Here is a 16,506-nt window from a genome sequence, read left to right on the forward strand (position 1 = left end):
CACCCAATTTAAAGGAAAACAAAATCCTCTGTGTTTCCATTTCATTCCATTCAGAGGTTACCATTACCTTGAATTTTTACTATTATTCCCCTCCTTTACTTTTTAATTTTACCTTGTATGTCTGTATTGCTAAGCAATGTTTTTTTTAAGTAACCTTATATTCCTGAAATTCATCCAAATTTTTCCATGTTGCTGTAATTTTTATATTTACCCCCTAATTTCTAATATTTCTTTGTACGAATATACCCCAAAGGATCCATTTTACTGTGGATGGACATTGGGTTGGTTGTAATTAAAATGTTGCTGTGAACGTTATTATACTAACTCTGGGTGTGCAAAGACAGTAGTTTCTCTAAATATACATAGGAGTAGAACCATTGGATTATATTATATTTGGCATCTTTTAATTTCTGGGTTTTAAACAGTCTTTATAAACAGTTTACCACATCATTCCTGTATTTAAGATGGTTTTTTAAAAGTATTTTATCAGCATTTTTAGTTGTTTTTAGAAAGAAGGCTGATGAGGATTCCTGTTCTGCCATACTGCTGTTATGGACAGTCCAGCTATTTTATGTTTTTGACATGAACATTTTTTGCCTGTAGCTCCCCATATATACTGCACCACCGCTCCAGTCTAAATATGTTGAAGAGCAGCCTGGTCATTTACAAATGGGCTTTGCTTCCATCCGCACTGCAACTGGTTGTTATATTGGCTGGTGCAAGGTAAGTCAATTCTGATAGTGGTTTAATATAAGAGATTTCTGATTAATTGTTCCAGTTACCTACTGATGTGTAGAAAACTAATCCAAAACTTAATGGCTTAAAACCACAACCATTATATTACATCTTATGATTTTGTAAGGCATGAATTTGATCTGAGTTCAGACAGGTGATTTGTCTGTTGCATGTGGCATTGACAGAGATGGCCCAGTGGTGTTCATCTGGCAAATGAGCTGATCTAGACAGTCCAAGACAGCTTTATTTGCATCTCTGGCACCTTGTTAAGGATGGCTGGATGACTGGGTTCAGCTGGGATTATTGACTAGAACACCTACACGTGGCCTCTCAAGCATGGTGATCTCAAATAGGTCAGATATAACTTACGTGGGTAATTCAGGGCTCCTAAAGACAATGTTACAAGTGGCCCTAGGCAGAATTTGCCAGGCTTTTTGCCTATCATCAGATGTCCAAGAAAGTCACTTCTACAGCATTCTATTGTTAAGTCACTAAGGCCAGCTCAGTTTTAAAGGGAAGGGAATTAGATGCCAACTCTCAGTAGAAGTAGCAGCAAATAATTTGTGGCTATATTGAACCTACTCTACCACTGCTGCATAGATTAAAGTAGTTCAGCAAGGATTTATGTCACCTAGCATGTACACAGTATCACTCACTTTTTATGTGAAGTTCTGAGATTACTTCTGAATATTTTCTTCTTTGGCTAAGCAAAGTGTTATTTACTTGTTGGCGTTAGCTCATAAGACCATTCTAACTACAGTAAGCTATTGGGCAAAGTAGAATACACGTGACTTTAATGCTTAGCCTTCAATCAGCGATATCCATCAGCAGAGTGGTGGAGTAAGCTGATGCAACACTAATGTTTCATTATCATCACATAAACATCATTGTGTTAGCATCAGTATCTCCAGTGTCAGTATCTTAATGTTGGTACCAGTGTTTTCATCATTCTGACCTAGTAACCATGTGACTTTTCCCCAAATATAGCCTGATGGTGAACCATTGTTCTTTTTTAGTTTCTATCCATTATCTTTAAAAAGAAATCTAATGAGCTTATGAAAAATAATTTGTGCTTAGGTGAAATACCAAATCAATGAACTCTGGTAATTCCAGATAATATTTCAAATATCTGATAAGTACATGATGTTATTTTTGAAAACTTGTGTTTGTCATACAATTCTTATGGTACTAGTTGTACTACACACTTATTAATAGTTTGATCTAAGAGGGAAATACCTTAACCAATTATGGTCTGAATCTTGCCCCTATGACTACGTGCCAATAGCTAGATGATTCAGACTTAAGCCTCCTGAGATGTAATTTTCCATAATGTTCTGAAATTTTTCTTCAGTGAGATAAAATGTTCCTGAGAGGTCTTTAAATTGCTATTGTAACTGTCATCCAATTTAAGATTCAAAAGAATGTTTTATTCCATTAATATGCTCAAACAAATAGGTTGAAGAAAGGCAATTTCCAGTGCATTTTGTCCTAAATGTAAACAACTTTTTTTTCCTAATTTTCCCCTAAAAATGTAATCCATTCTTTAAAAATTATGTCTGACTCAAATTCGTTCCACATTAAACCTTGAATCATGTAGAGCAAATTCAATTTCTACTCCTGCTAGCTTAGTGTTTTGAAATTTAGGTAGCACTGACCCCATGTGGTAAAAATGAATTCCTTAGCAGAGCTAAGAAAAATTTTTTTTGAAAGATGACTAATTTTCTTCCTTAATGGTTAAATGATTCCCAATCGACTGGTCAATAGGTATTTTAACTTTGAAGGTGAAATATTCTCAAGACAGTCCCTACAGAAAAGTAGTTCAATAGCAGTTAGCGTTGATGCTGATTTGTACAATTTTAAACCAAGATGAACCTCTGCATCTCTCTGATAACCATTAAAATATGTAAGACAAAATTACAAAACCAAGCTATCTCTATAACAAAAACTTATTTCTTCCCTGTCCAATATAATAATCTCTGTTTTCTCTGCTTTGAAAGTCTCTTTTGTTCTTGTTTTTATCCCATGGTTTCATAGCAGCTAGTTCAGAGAAGGGTTGTGTTTTCTGGTTCCATCAACAGAGTACAATATGACCACGAGTAAATCATTTTGTGACTTCCTTTTTTTTCTTATCTAAGTGAGGTAATACCTAGCACTCAATAAATATATTTAACACTCTTTTGCACTAAAATAAATCAGTTAGAAACAGGTAAAGTTAAAGATTTGCTTTAAAACTTTAATTCCTCTGATGTATTAACATAGTTTTGATTTCTAGAGAATTTATGTTCCAATTTAAAAACAGGATAAACACTGGTCTATGTAGGATGATTTCTGTCCTGAGGTAATTTAGATTTTTTTTCTCATTCTAATGCACACTAAGAAAAGGGAGGAAGATGAAGCCCTTTGCTTTAGGCTTTTTGCTCTTTTTTTCCCTCCACAAATCATTATGTTGTTGCTATTGCATCTTTATTAATCAGATGTTGCTTCTAAACTGAAATATACCTCCCTTCTTCTTTATTTAAATTCCATTTATTTTTCTAGGTCATTATAAAGTAAGATGATAAATATTTTTTTCAGTATCATTTCTGCTCTGATTATTTCATAGGCACATTATCCATTTATATGAGAAAAATGATATAAATGTTATCCATGTTAAATAGAATGAAAAGCAGGAAATGAAAACAAGCTGGTAGTGAATACATAGGAAAGCTGGATTTAGATTTGGGCATAATGTTAAGTCAACCTTTTAATATAATCTCAGAGATGCAGGCAATTTTATCTCATTATCAACAGCTTCAAAAATGCAGATGTCTTCCCCCCCTTTTTTTGCTTAGGGTGTTTATGTCTTTGTGAAAAATGGGATAATGGATACAGTACAATTTGGAAAAGGTAGGTGAGTAAATAATTAGAAATGTTTTATTGTGTTTTTAAATTGCATTGTTTAAATGTGAGAAAAATAAACTTGGTGTGTTACCCATTATCATGCATTTACCAACTCAGAAGGTACTCTCTATAGCAATTTATTGATTAATTTATTATTTGTTGATTATTGATTAATAGCAAAGCGGTAATATTCATTATTCAGCAGTTATTATTGGCTAAGGTGTTGTACTTAGTATTTTACATAATTTTTGTCACAATTATGTTAGTATTGGTATTATAATTATTCCCATTTTACAGATGAGGGCAACTGAGGTTTAGGAAGGTTAAGTAGGTTATCGAGGTTACATAACTGTAAGTGGTAGTGCCAGGATACAAACTGAGGTCTGTTTTAACTACAAAGTCTATATTGTATATCATAAAGCATAAATTAAAAACATGTCTCCATTGTTGCTAATTAGTTTAAGTGCTACTTGCTGTTAAAATACATTGTATTTTGCTGTCAATTGCTAGGAAATGTTATAGCAATCACTAACCCTGGAATATTTAAGCTAATGGTTAAAAAGCAATTATACTTGACTCTTTAGCTTGTTAATGGTGTTTGGCAACAGATATAGCTTTGTAATATTCTTGGCTTATGCCAGTTGTCATAATAAATATGTATAGGAGATAGAAAGATGAGCTAAAATGTTGAATGTTTCCATGAAGTTGATGACCTGTATTTGAATTGTCATTATTTAATGTATTAAGAATAAATTCAAAATTATATTCCTCATCAATCATGAGGAATAGGATTAAATATGTGATTGCCATTAAATAATTAACTATGATAGAAAAGTGTACTTTTGGAACCAGAAACAAATTCAACATATAGAAAGCTAAGAACTACTCTTCATCTACTTTTTGTCTAGGCTCACTGATGATTGACTTTAACCAACAGCAGTGGCTGTCCTGAGGTTATTAGGGAGTAGTGGCAAGCAAGGTCTAGTAGCTGTGTATATCCTTAAACTATTATTCACAACTCCTTAATAAAGTATCTATTTCATTTCTTATTGGAGGCTACCAGTGTTTGAACAGATAAGGGCAGAAGTTCATCATAGAGATATAATACATACGCAGTCAGAAATTTACCTTCTGGTAACCCATATTAAGATGTGCCCTCTAGCATTACATTTCTTTATAGTAATAACCGTCAGTATCATTAGGAAAAGAAATATTAAATCAGCTATGGAAGGAAAATTTTATTTTGTAACAAGTAAATATATCTAGTTTTTTAGCTTGCTACTCATATCGTCATTATATATAGCTCTTTTGAAGAATGTTTAAACCTCATTATTATCTTAGCAAATCTCTTTAACCTTCCTGCATTATAACTGTATAGAATATCCAGTAGAATTCAGTTATTCATGTTAATTTTTAACTGATTTCTTGAGATGCTTATGTCTATCTGAAGAATCCTCCTCGAGATTTTCTTCCGAAAATGGGAGTTATTACAGTTTCAGGATTGGCGGGCTTGGTTTCAGCGAGAAAAGGTAGGGTTTTAAAAAATATATTCTCTCTTAATGCCATGATATTAGTTTCTGAATTTTGTGGTCATGAGAAAACCTCATATGGTTTATTGAATATTATCTGGATAGGCTACTGTAAAGATTTTTAGATTCTGTATTACAGCATGCTTACTTTTATAAGGACTTTGTGTTTTCAAAACTATAGCTATTCCAAAGGCTGTTCAACATCATTAGTCATTAGGGAAATGCAGATGAAAACTAGAATGAGATACCATGTCAGTCCCAACAACATTCGTCAGGATGAGACCAAGAGAAAATCAAATTTTGTCTCATATATCAGTATCTCTGTCTCAAATCTTTAAAGTAGCTGCCAGAATATGGGGGTCATGACTGAGAAAAGTAGTTTGAGTGATTAGTATATATTTTTACATTAAGATAAAACTCTCAAGAAATTTTTTCGGTAGTTAGTGACTCTTAAGGTCTTAAAAAAAAGTTACCTAGAAAACAAAATGACAAATTATAATTTTAATAGAAATAGCTATATGTTTAAAAAAATTTTTGGCCGGGTGTGGTGGCTCACGCCTATAATCCCAGCACTTTGGGAGGCCGAGGTGGGTGGATCACCTGAGGTCGGGAGTTCGAGACCAGCCTGACCAACATGGAGAAACCCTGTCTCTACTAAAAATACAAAATTAGCCGGGCGTGGTGGCACATGCCTGTAATCCCAGCTACTCGGGAGGCTGAGGCAGGAGAATCACTTGAACCCGGGAGGCAGAGGTTGTGATGAGCCAAGATCATGCCATTACACTCCAACCTGGGCAACAAGAGCGAAACTCCATCTCAAAAAAAAATATTTTAAAATTATCACACAGTAAATTCATACAATTCTATCAGTTTTAATATATACATAGAGTCATGTAACCATCACCACAACCAGGATACAGAACAGTTATATCATTCTCAAAAAGTACCTCATGCTGTCTGTCTGCAGTCAGACCTTCTTCCCACTTCTAACTCCCAGAAACACTGATCTGTTCTCTGTCACTATAGCTCTGTCTTTTTGAGAATGCCATCTAAATGGAATCATACATAGACTGGCTTCTTTCACTTAGATTATCAAGATTGTTGCATGTGTCAATAGCTTGTTCCTTTTTGTTACTAAGTAGTATTCCTTCATATGGATGTGCCACGGTTTACTTTATCACTTAACCTGTTGGACATTTGGGTTGTTTCCAGCTTTTGGTGATTAGGAATAGAGGTACTATGAAAATTTGTATACAGATTTTTCATTTCTCCAAGCCCTTACTAAGCTGGTGTAGTTCTGTAGTCACTAGCCATTTTGGTCACCTTTCATCCATCCTTTGTCCACATTCCGGTTGCCAGACATTGTCCCCAAACTAAATTACTTATATTGGAAGGCACAGCTCTGAGCCAGTCTGGAATCTGATGTCAGGTACTTTGTAGTTTGTTTTTCCAGCTATAGTCCTAAAAGCCTGAAATCAAGGCATAATTAGGTAGAAAACTGCTGTGCAATTATAAGAACATTCTAGTATCCTAACTCATATATACATATAAAACATATATATAATATAGATATATAACATATATATAATATATATATATGAGAGGATGCTAGAATGTTCTTATTGTGTGTATATATATATATCTCATCTGAATGGATGATGTATATATATGTCATCTGAATGGATGATATATATATGTCATCTGAATGGATGATATATATATCTCATCTGAATGGATGATATATATATCTCATCTGAATGGATGATATACATATATCTCATCTGAATGGATGATATATATATATATATCTCCCTATAGCTAATATTAATGCTTCCCTATATCCTATTTCTTATTATAGTAGGTAAGCAACTTCTAATTGAATAAGTATTATAAATTATTCAGTAAGAAATAATTACAAACCAAGATCACCATATAAAACAATAAGACTCAAAGAATTAAATTTTGAAGGAAATTGTCCAAAACATATTACTCAGTTTCTCAGTAAAAAACTTATACCATTCTTGTAAGAGAAAATGTTCCTTAGGTCATTCACCGTGTTTTCAAATGTCAGAGCTAGAATAATCTAAGCCAGTGTTTTTCAAATTGGAGATCTTAACCTATTAGTAGGTAGTGACATAAATATAATGAATCTCAGGAGACATTTTACCTTTTTTTTAAAAATTATATTTTAAGTTCCAGGGTACATGTACAGCATGTTTAGATTTGTTACATAGGTAAATGTGTGCCATGATGGTTTTGTGCACCTATCAACTCGTCACCTAGGTATAAGCCCAGCATGCATCAGCTATTTTTCCTGATGTTCTTCCGCCCCCACCCTCCCACAACAGGCCCCAGTGTGTGTTGTTCCCCTCCCTGTGTCCATGTCTTTTCATTGTTGAGCTCCCACTTATAAGTGAGAACGTGCAGTGTTTGGTTTTCTGTTCCTGTGTTACTTTTCTGAGGGTAATGGCTTCCAGCTTCATCCATGTCCCTGCAAAGGACATGATCTCATTCCTTTTTATGGCTACATAGTATTCCATGGTGTATATGTACCACATTTTCTTTATCCAGTCTATCATTGATGGACATTTGGGTTGATTTCATGTCTTTGCTATTGTGAATAGTGCTACAATGAACATATGCACGCATGTATCTTTATAATAGAATGATTTATGTTCCTTTGGGTATATACCTAGTAATGGGATTGCTGGGTCAAATGGTATTTCCAGTTCTAAATCTTTGAGGAATCGCCACATTATCTTCCACAATGGTTGAACTAATTTACATCCCCACCAACAGTGTAAAAGTGTTCGTTTCTCTCCACAACTTCACCGACATCTGTTATTTTATGACTTTAGTAATAGCCGTTCTGACTGGTGTGAGAGATTATCTCATTGTGGTTTTGATTTGCATTTCTCTGATGATCAGTGATGTTGAGCTTTTTTTCATGTTTATTGGCCACATGTATGTCTTCTTTTTTTTTAATTTTATTATTATTATACTTTAAGTTTTAGGATACATGTGCACAACGTGCAGGTTTGTTACATATGTATACATGTGCCATGCTGGTGTGCTGCACCCATTAACTCGTCATTTAGCATTAGGTATATCTCCTAATGCTATCCCTACCCCCGCCCCCCACCCCACAACAGTCCCCAGAGTGTGATGTTCCCCTTCCTGTGTCCATGTGTTCTCATTGTTCAATTCCCACCTATGAGTGAGAACATGCAGTGTTTGCTTTTTTGTCCTTGCGTTAGTTTGCTGAGAATGATGGTTTCCAGTTTCATCCATGTCCCTACAAAGGACATGAACTCATCATTTTTTATGGCTGCATAGTATTCCATGGTATATATGTGCCACATTTTCTTAATCCAGTCTATCGTTGTTGGACATTTAGGTTGGTTCCAAGTCTTTGCTATTGTGAATAGTGCCGCTATAAACATATGTGTGCATGTGTCTTTATAGCAGCATGATTTATAATCCTTTGGGTATATACCCAGTAATGGGATGGCTGGGTCAAATGGTATTTCTAGTTCTATATCCCTGAGGAATCGCCACACTGTCTTCCACAGTGGTTGAACTAGTTTACAGTCCCACCAACAGTGTAAAAGTGTTCCTATTTTTCCACATCCTCTCCAGCACCTGTTGTTTCCTGACTTTTTAATGATTGCCATTCTAACTGGTGTGAGATGGTATCTCATTGTGGTTTTGATTTGCATTTCTCTGATGGCCAGTGATGATGAGCATTTTTTCATGTGTTTTTTGGCTGCATAAATGTCTTCTTTTGAGAAGTGTCTGTTCATATCCTTTGCCCACTTTTTGATGGGGTTGTTTGTTTTTTTCTTGTAAATTTGTTTGAGTTCATTGTAGATTCTGGAAATTAGCCCTTTGTCAGATGAGTAGGTTACAAAATTTTCTCCCATTCTGTAGGTTGCCTGTTCACTCTGACAGTAGTTTCTTTTGCTGTGCAGAAGCTCTTTAGTTTAATTAGATCCCATTTGTCAATTTTGTCTTTTGTTGCCATTGCTTTTGGTGTTTGAGACATGAAGTCCTTGCCCATGCCTATGTCCTGAATGGTATTGCCTAGGTTTTCTTCTAGGGTTTTTATGGTTTTAGGTCTAACATTTAAGTCTTTAATACATCTTGAATTAATTTTTGTATAAGGTGTAAGAAAGGGATCCAGTTTCAGCTTTCTGCATATGACTAGCCAGTTTTCCCAGCACCATTTATTAAATAGGGAATTCTTTCCCCATTGCTTGTTTTTCTCAGGTTTGTCAAAGATCAGATAATTGTAGATATGCGGCATTATTTCTGAGACCTCTGTTGTGTTCCATTGGTCTATATCTCTGTTTTGGTACCAGTACCATGCTGTTTTGGTTACTGTAGCCTTGTAGTATAGTTTGAAGTCAGGTAGCAGGATGCCTCCAGCTTTGTTCTTTTGGCTTCGGATTGACTTGGTGATGCGGGCTCTTTTTTGGTTCCATATGAACGTTAAAGTAGTTTTTTTCCAATTCTGTGAAGAAAGTCATTTGTAGCTTGATGGGGATGGCATTGAATCTATAAATTACCTTGGGCAGTATGGCCATTTTCATGATATTGACTCTTCCTACCATGAGTGTGGAATGTTCTTCCATTTGTTTGTATCCTCTTTTATTTCCTTGAGCAGTGGTTTGTAGTTTTCCTTGAAGAGGTCCTTCACATCCCTTGTAAGTTGGATTCCTAGGTATTTTATTCTCTTTGAAGCAACTGTGAATGGGAGTTCACTCATGATTTGGCTCTCTGTTTGTCTGTTATTGGTGTATAAGAATGCTTGTGATTTTTGTACATTGATTTTCTATCCTGAGACTTTGCTGAAGTTGCGTATCAGCTTGAGGAGATTTGGGGCTGAGACGATGGGGTTTTCTAGATATACAATCATGTCATCTGCAAACAGGGACAATTTGACTTCCTCTTTTCCTAACTGAATACCCTTTATTTCCTTCTCCTGCCTGATTGCCCTGGCCGGAACTTCCAACACTATGTTGAACAGGAGTGGTGAGAGGGGGCTTCCCTGTCTTGTGCCCGTTTTCAAAGGGAATGCTTCCAGTTTTTGCCCATTCAGTATGATACTGGCTGTGGGTTTGTCATAGATAGCTCTTATTATTTTGAGATACGTCCCATCAATACCTAATTTATTGAGAGTTTTTAGCATGAAGGGTTGTTGAATTTTGTCAAAGGCCTTTTCTGCATCTATTGAGATAATCATGTGGTTTTTGTCTTTGTTTCTGTTTGTATGCCGGATTACATTTATTGATTTGGGTATGTTGAACCAGCCTTGCATCCCAGGGATGAAGCCCACTTGATCATGGTGGGTAAGCATTTTGATGTGCTGCTGGATTCGGTTTGCCAGTATTTTATTGAGGATTTTTGCATCAATGTTCATCAAGGATATTGGTCTAAAATTCTCGTTTTCCGTTGCGTCTCTGCCCGGCTTTGGTATCAGGATGATGCTGGCCTCATAAAATGAGTTAGGGAGGACTCCCTCTTTTTCTATTGATCGGAATAGATTCAGAAGGAATGGTACCAGCTCCTCTTTGTACCTCTGGTAGAATTCGGCTGTGAATCCATCTGGTCCTGGACTTTTTTTGGTTGGTAAGCTATTGATTATTGCCTCAATTTCAGAGCCTATTATTGGTCTATTCAGAGATTCAACTTCTTCCTGGTTTAGTCTTGGGAAGATGTATGTGTCCAGGAATTTATCCATTTCTTCTAGATTTTCGAGCTTATTTGCATAGAGGTGTTTATAGTATTGTCTGATGGTAGTTTGTATTTCTGTGGGATCGGTGGTGATATCCCCTTTATCATTTTTTATTGTGTCTATTTGATTCTTCTCTCTTTTTTTCTTTCTTAGTCTTGCTAGCGGTCTATCAATTTTGTTGATCCTTTCAAAAAACTAGCTCCCGGATTCATTGATTTTTTTGAAGGGTGTTTTGTGTCTATTTCCTTCAGTTCTGCTCTGATCTTAGTTATTTCTTGCCTTCTGCCAGCTTTTGAATGTGTTTGCTCTTGCTTCTCTAGTTCTTTTAATTGTGATGTTAAGATGTCAATTTTAGCTCTTTCCTGCTTTCTCTTGTGGGCATTTAGTGCTATAAATTTCCCTCTACACACTGCTTTGAATGTGTCCCAGAGATTCTGGTATGTTGTGTCTTTGTTCTCGTTGGTTTCAAAGAACATCTTTATTTCTGCCTTCATTTCATTATTTACCCAGTAATCATTCAGGAGCAGGTCTTCTTTTGAGAAGTGTTTGTTCATGTCCTTTGCCTATTTTTAAATGGGGTTCTTAGTTTTTTTTCTTATAAATTTGCTTAAATTCCTTGTAGATTCTGGATATTAGACCTTTGTCAGATGGATAGATTGCAAAAATTTTCTCCCATTCTGTAGGTTGTATGTTCAGTCTGATGATGGTTTCTTTTGCTATGCAGAAGCTCTTTAGTTTAATTAGATCTCATTTGTCAATTTTTGCTTTTGTTGTGATTGGTTTTGGTGATTTCATCATAAAATTTTTGCCCATGCCTATGTCTGAATGGTATTGCCTATATTTTCTTCTAGGGTTTTTATAGTTTTGGGTTTTACATTTAAGTCTTTAATCCATCCTGAGTTACTTTTTGTATAAGGTGTAAGGAAGGGATCAAATTTCAGTTTTCCTGCATATGGCTAGCCAGTTTTCCTAGCACCATTTATTAAATAGTGAATCCTTTCCCCATGGCTTGTTTTTGTCAGGTTTGTCAAAGATCAGATGGTTGTAGATGTGCGGTTTTAGTTCTCTATTCTGCTCCATTGGTCTGTGTGCCCGTTTTTGTACCAATACCTTGCTGTTTTGGCTACTGTAGCCTTGTGGCATAGTTTGAAGTCAGGTAGCATGATGGCTCCAACTTTGTTCTTCTTTGCTTAGGGTTGTCCTGGCTATATGAGCTCTCTTTTGGTTCCATGTGAATTTTAAAATAGTTTTTTCTAATTCTGTGAAGAATGTCAATGATAACTGAATGGGAATAGCATTGAATCTTTAAATTCCTTTGGGCAGCGTGGCCATTTTCACGATATTGTTTCTTCCTATCCATGAGCATGGAAAGTTTTTCCATTTGTTTGTGTCTTCTCTGATTTCCTCGAGCAATGGTTTGTAGTTCTCCTTGAAGAAGTCTATCACTTCCCGTTAGCTGTATTCCTAGGTATTTTATTCTTTTGTGGCAATTGTGAATGGGAGTTCATTTATGATTTGGCTCTCTGCTTGCCTGTTGTTGGTGTATAGAAATGCTAGCAAATTTTGCACTTTGATTTTTGTATCTTGAGGCTTAGCTGAAGTTGCTTATCAGCTTAAGAAGCTTTTGGGCTGAGTTGAGGGGGTTTTCTAGATATAGGGATCGTATCATCGGCAAACAAAGACTATTGGACTTCCTCTCTTGCTCTTTCAATACCCTTTATTTTTTTTTTATCTTGCCTAATTGCCCTGGCAAGAACTTCCAATACTATGTTTAATAAGAGTGGTGAGAGAGGGCATCCTTGTCTTGTGCCAGTTTTCAAGGGGAATGCTTCCAGCCTTTGCCCATTCATTATGATATTGGCTGTGGGTTTGTCATAAATGGCTCTTATTATTTTGAGACATGTTCCTTCGATACCTAGTTTATTGAGAGTTTTTAGCATGAAGGGATGTTGAATTTTATCAAAGGCCTTTTCTGCGTCTATTCAGATAATCATGTGGTTTTTGTCTTTAGTTCTTTTTACGTGATGAATTACATTTATTGATTTTGCATATGTTGAACCAGCCTTGCATCCCAGGGATGAAGCCAACTTGATCATGGTGGATAAGATTTTTGATGTGCTTCTGGATTTGGTTTGCCAGTATTTTATTGAGGATTTTTGCATCGATGTTCATCAGGATTATTGGCCTGAAGTTTTCTTTTCTTTTTTTCTTTTTTTTTTTTTTGTTGTATCTCTGCCAGACTTTGGTATCAGGATGATGCTGGCCTCATACAATGAGTTAGGGAGGAGTCACTCCTTTTCAGTTGTTTGGAATAGTTTCAGAAGAAATGGTACCAGCTCCTCTTTCTATCTCTGGTAGAATTCAGCTGTAAATGCATCTGGTCCTGAGGTTTTTTTGGATAGTAGGCTATTCATTACTGCCTCAATTTCAGAACGTTTTTCTGGCCTATTCACGGATTCAACTTCTTCCTGGTTCAGTCTTGGGAGGGTGTATGTGTCCAGAAATTTATTCATTTTTAGATTCTATAGTATATTTGCATAGAAGTGTTTATAGTATTCTCTGATGGTGTTTTGTATTTCTGTGGGATCAGTCGTGGTATCTTCCTTATCATTTCAGATTGTGTTTATTTGAATCTTCTCTCTTTTTTTCTTCATTAGTGTAGCTAGCAGTCTATTTTATTGTTGTTGTTGTTGTTTGTTTTTTGTTTTTTTTTTTTCAAAAAAACAGCTCCTGGATTTTTTTTTTTTTTTTTTTGAGGGGATTTTTGTGCCTTTGTCACCTTCAGCTCTGAAGCTTGGTTATTTCTTGTCTTCTGCTAGGTCTGCGGTTTGTTGGCTCTTGGTTCTCTAGTTATTTTAGTTGTCATGTTAGGATGTCAATTTGAGATCTTTCTAGCTTTTCGATGTGGGCATTTAGTGCTATAAATTTCCCTCTTAACACCACTTTAGCTGTGTCGCAGACATTCTGGCATGTTGTCTCTTTGTTCTCATTAGTTTCAAAGAACATCTTGATCTCTGCCTTAATTTCATTATTTACCCAGAAGTCATTCAAGAACAGCTTGTACAATTTCCATGTAGTCATGTGGTTTTGAGTGAATTTCTTAATCTTGAGTTCTAATTTGGTTGTGCTGTGGTCTGAGAGACTATTATGATTTCAGTTTTTTTACATTTGCTGAGGAGTGTTTTCCTTCCAATTATGTGATCAATTTTAGAGTAAGTGCCACATGGCACTGAGAAAAATGTATATTTTGGTTTTTTTTGGAGGGGTGGAGAGTTCTATAGATATCTATCAGGTCCACTTGATCTAGAGCTGAGTTCACGTCTGAGTATCTTTGGTAATTTTCTGTCTCGATGATCTTTCTGATATTGACAGTGGGGTATTAAAGTCTCCCACTATTATTATGTGGAGGTGTGTGTCTCTTGGTAGGTCTTTAGTACTTGCTTTATGAATCTGGGTGCTCCTGTATTGAGTACATATATATTTAGGATAGTTAGCTCTTCTTGTTGAATTGAGCCCTTTACCATTATGTAATGACCTTCTTTGTGTTTTTTGACATCTGTTGGTTTAAAGTCTATTCTGTCAGACACTAGGATTGCAACCTCTGTTTTTTTCTGCTTTCCATTTGCTTGGTAAATTTTCCTCCATCCCTTTATTTTGAGCCTATGTGTGTCTTTGCACATGCGATGTGTCTCTTGAATACAGCACACCAATGGGTCTTGTCTTTTTGTCCAGCTTACCATCCTGTGTCTTTAATTAGGGCATTTAGTCCATTTTCATTTAAGGTTAATATTGTTATGTGTGAATTTGATCCTGTCATAATGATGCTGGCTAGTTAATTTGCAGACTTGTTAATGTAGTTGCTTCATAGTGTCATTGGTCTGTGTACTTTGGTGTGTTTTTGTAGTGGCTGGTAATGGTTTTTCCTTTCCATGTTTAGTGCACAGTGCAGTCGTGGTGGTGATGAAATCCCTCAGTATTTGCTTGTCAGGATGCATTTTGTTTAAAAATAGAGGAGAATAGCAAATATCAGAGTAGTTTGTTCTTGCAGACTGGCCTTTCTTATCAGGTAAAGAGAGGATGACTATAAGTCTTTTTAATCTTTAAAATGACACATAAGGAAAAACTGCCACCTACTATGTTTAGGAGCAGCACAATTAGGGGAATTTGGTTAAGTCAAGGGAACTTACCTCAAGAGATACTAGGATTATAAAATAAGAAATTTAACTGTAGATAATGGAATAATAGCAAGCAGGGCTAGAGTAAAGGAGCAACTTAGGACATTTTAATATACTTAAACCCTCTTTCTGCATACCACAAAAGTCTAAATCTAAAGAAAAGCTAAACTAGTTTGAATCAGCCTGGCCACCCACCACCCCCCACCTCAGTCCATTCTAGACATGACTATAGAAAGCTCTCTTAATAATAGTTAAACCAGACCGAGATAGACCTCTTGTTTTTCCCTTCCCTAAACTGCAAATTCGCCTGCAAGCATTCATTTTCATTTGTATAATATACCAGATAGGCTGTTCCCTTTTTAGATTAGGGATTGTATAAGCTGCTTCAGATCATAAAAGTACTTATCCCAATTAAAAAACCCATCATCCAGTTACCTGGATCATATATACAGTATAAGATACTCAGACAAGTGTTTAACATATATATTATTTTGAACCAACAATCTGTTGGAACTAAGCTATGGCTTAAAGTGGTGGATTTCAAACTATTCTGTAGAACCCTTAGTTTCATGGAAGTGTTTAGTGGTGCTATCAGGATAAAGGAAAAGCCACACAGCTAGGGTTTGATACAGAGCTTCCCACCCCCAAGTTAGAGCACCATCAAGTTTATGGGTTTTATATATTGAAGTTCCTAGGGAGATTCTATTTGAAAGATATTTTGAAAGGATTTTGTTATCAAAAAAAGATAAGAAAATAACTCTTAAAATGCATAGTTAAGGCATTTATTGATATGCATTACTTATGGCAGGTTACTTGCAATTATTATTCAGTATTCTAAGTCAGTGACATGAAGGAGTTATGTACCTGTTAAAGTCCTTAGTTGATGATTTAGTTGAGTCATTCACCTTTCCAAATACTTAATCAAAAAAGGACATGTAAGAGAGAGTCCATTTCACTTTTACATGGTGTCACACAGTAGTTAACTAATTATCTATATTATCATGCTTTATTAGATACTTGCAAAATTGTGGTTATAAATTTGGGTTTCGTAGGACATGAAAAATACCTAGCTTTCAAGCAGAAGAAAATCATCAATTCCTTTTGTGTAGGTAATTGTGAATATTAGATTGAGAATACTTTTGTTAAATTGGACATGACAGCTAAGGGGCTATTGGCTTGAGATCCTTAAGGGCATTTTAGCTTCCATCTTGATTGGTATAATTACCTAAAAAGTAATTTAACAGAGGGTGATGGCTTACCAGGGGAGCAAAGAAAGCATTACAGTATAAGAACATCAAGTCTCTGGTGGTATATATTTGGAGTTTAATAATTTATTTGCATTTTATAGGTTCCAAGTTTAAGAAAATTACTTATCCTCTGGGACTGGCCACTTTAGGAGCAACTGTTTGCTACCCAGTTCAGTCCGTAATAATTGCTAAGGTAAGTTATT

At 35.6% G+C, this 16,506-nt stretch overlaps 1 protein-coding gene across 3 annotated transcripts in view; it reads left to right on the top strand.

The window, feature by feature from the left end:
- The window catches only part of APOOL (apolipoprotein O like), an 88,967-nt gene that overhangs the window by 47,040 nt on the left and 25,421 nt on the right, over nt 1-16,506 (top strand). For all 3 annotated transcript variants that reach the window (XM_063703016.1, XM_031006082.3, XM_063703017.1), the window contains exons 3-6: nt 604-723; nt 3,567-3,621; nt 5,046-5,144; nt 16,405-16,496. In XM_063703016.1, the coding sequence (XP_063559086.1) occupies nt 604-723; nt 3,567-3,621; nt 5,046-5,144; nt 16,405-16,496 (366 nt within the window). The remainder of the gene's footprint in view (nt 1-603; nt 724-3,566; nt 3,622-5,045; nt 5,145-16,404; nt 16,497-16,506) is intronic.

This window comes from Gorilla gorilla, chromosome X (genome assembly GCF_029281585.2).
Source record: "Gorilla gorilla gorilla isolate KB3781 chromosome X, NHGRI_mGorGor1-v2.1_pri, whole genome shotgun sequence".
In the NCBI taxonomy this organism is placed as follows: domain Eukaryota; kingdom Metazoa; phylum Chordata; class Mammalia; order Primates; family Hominidae; genus Gorilla; species Gorilla gorilla.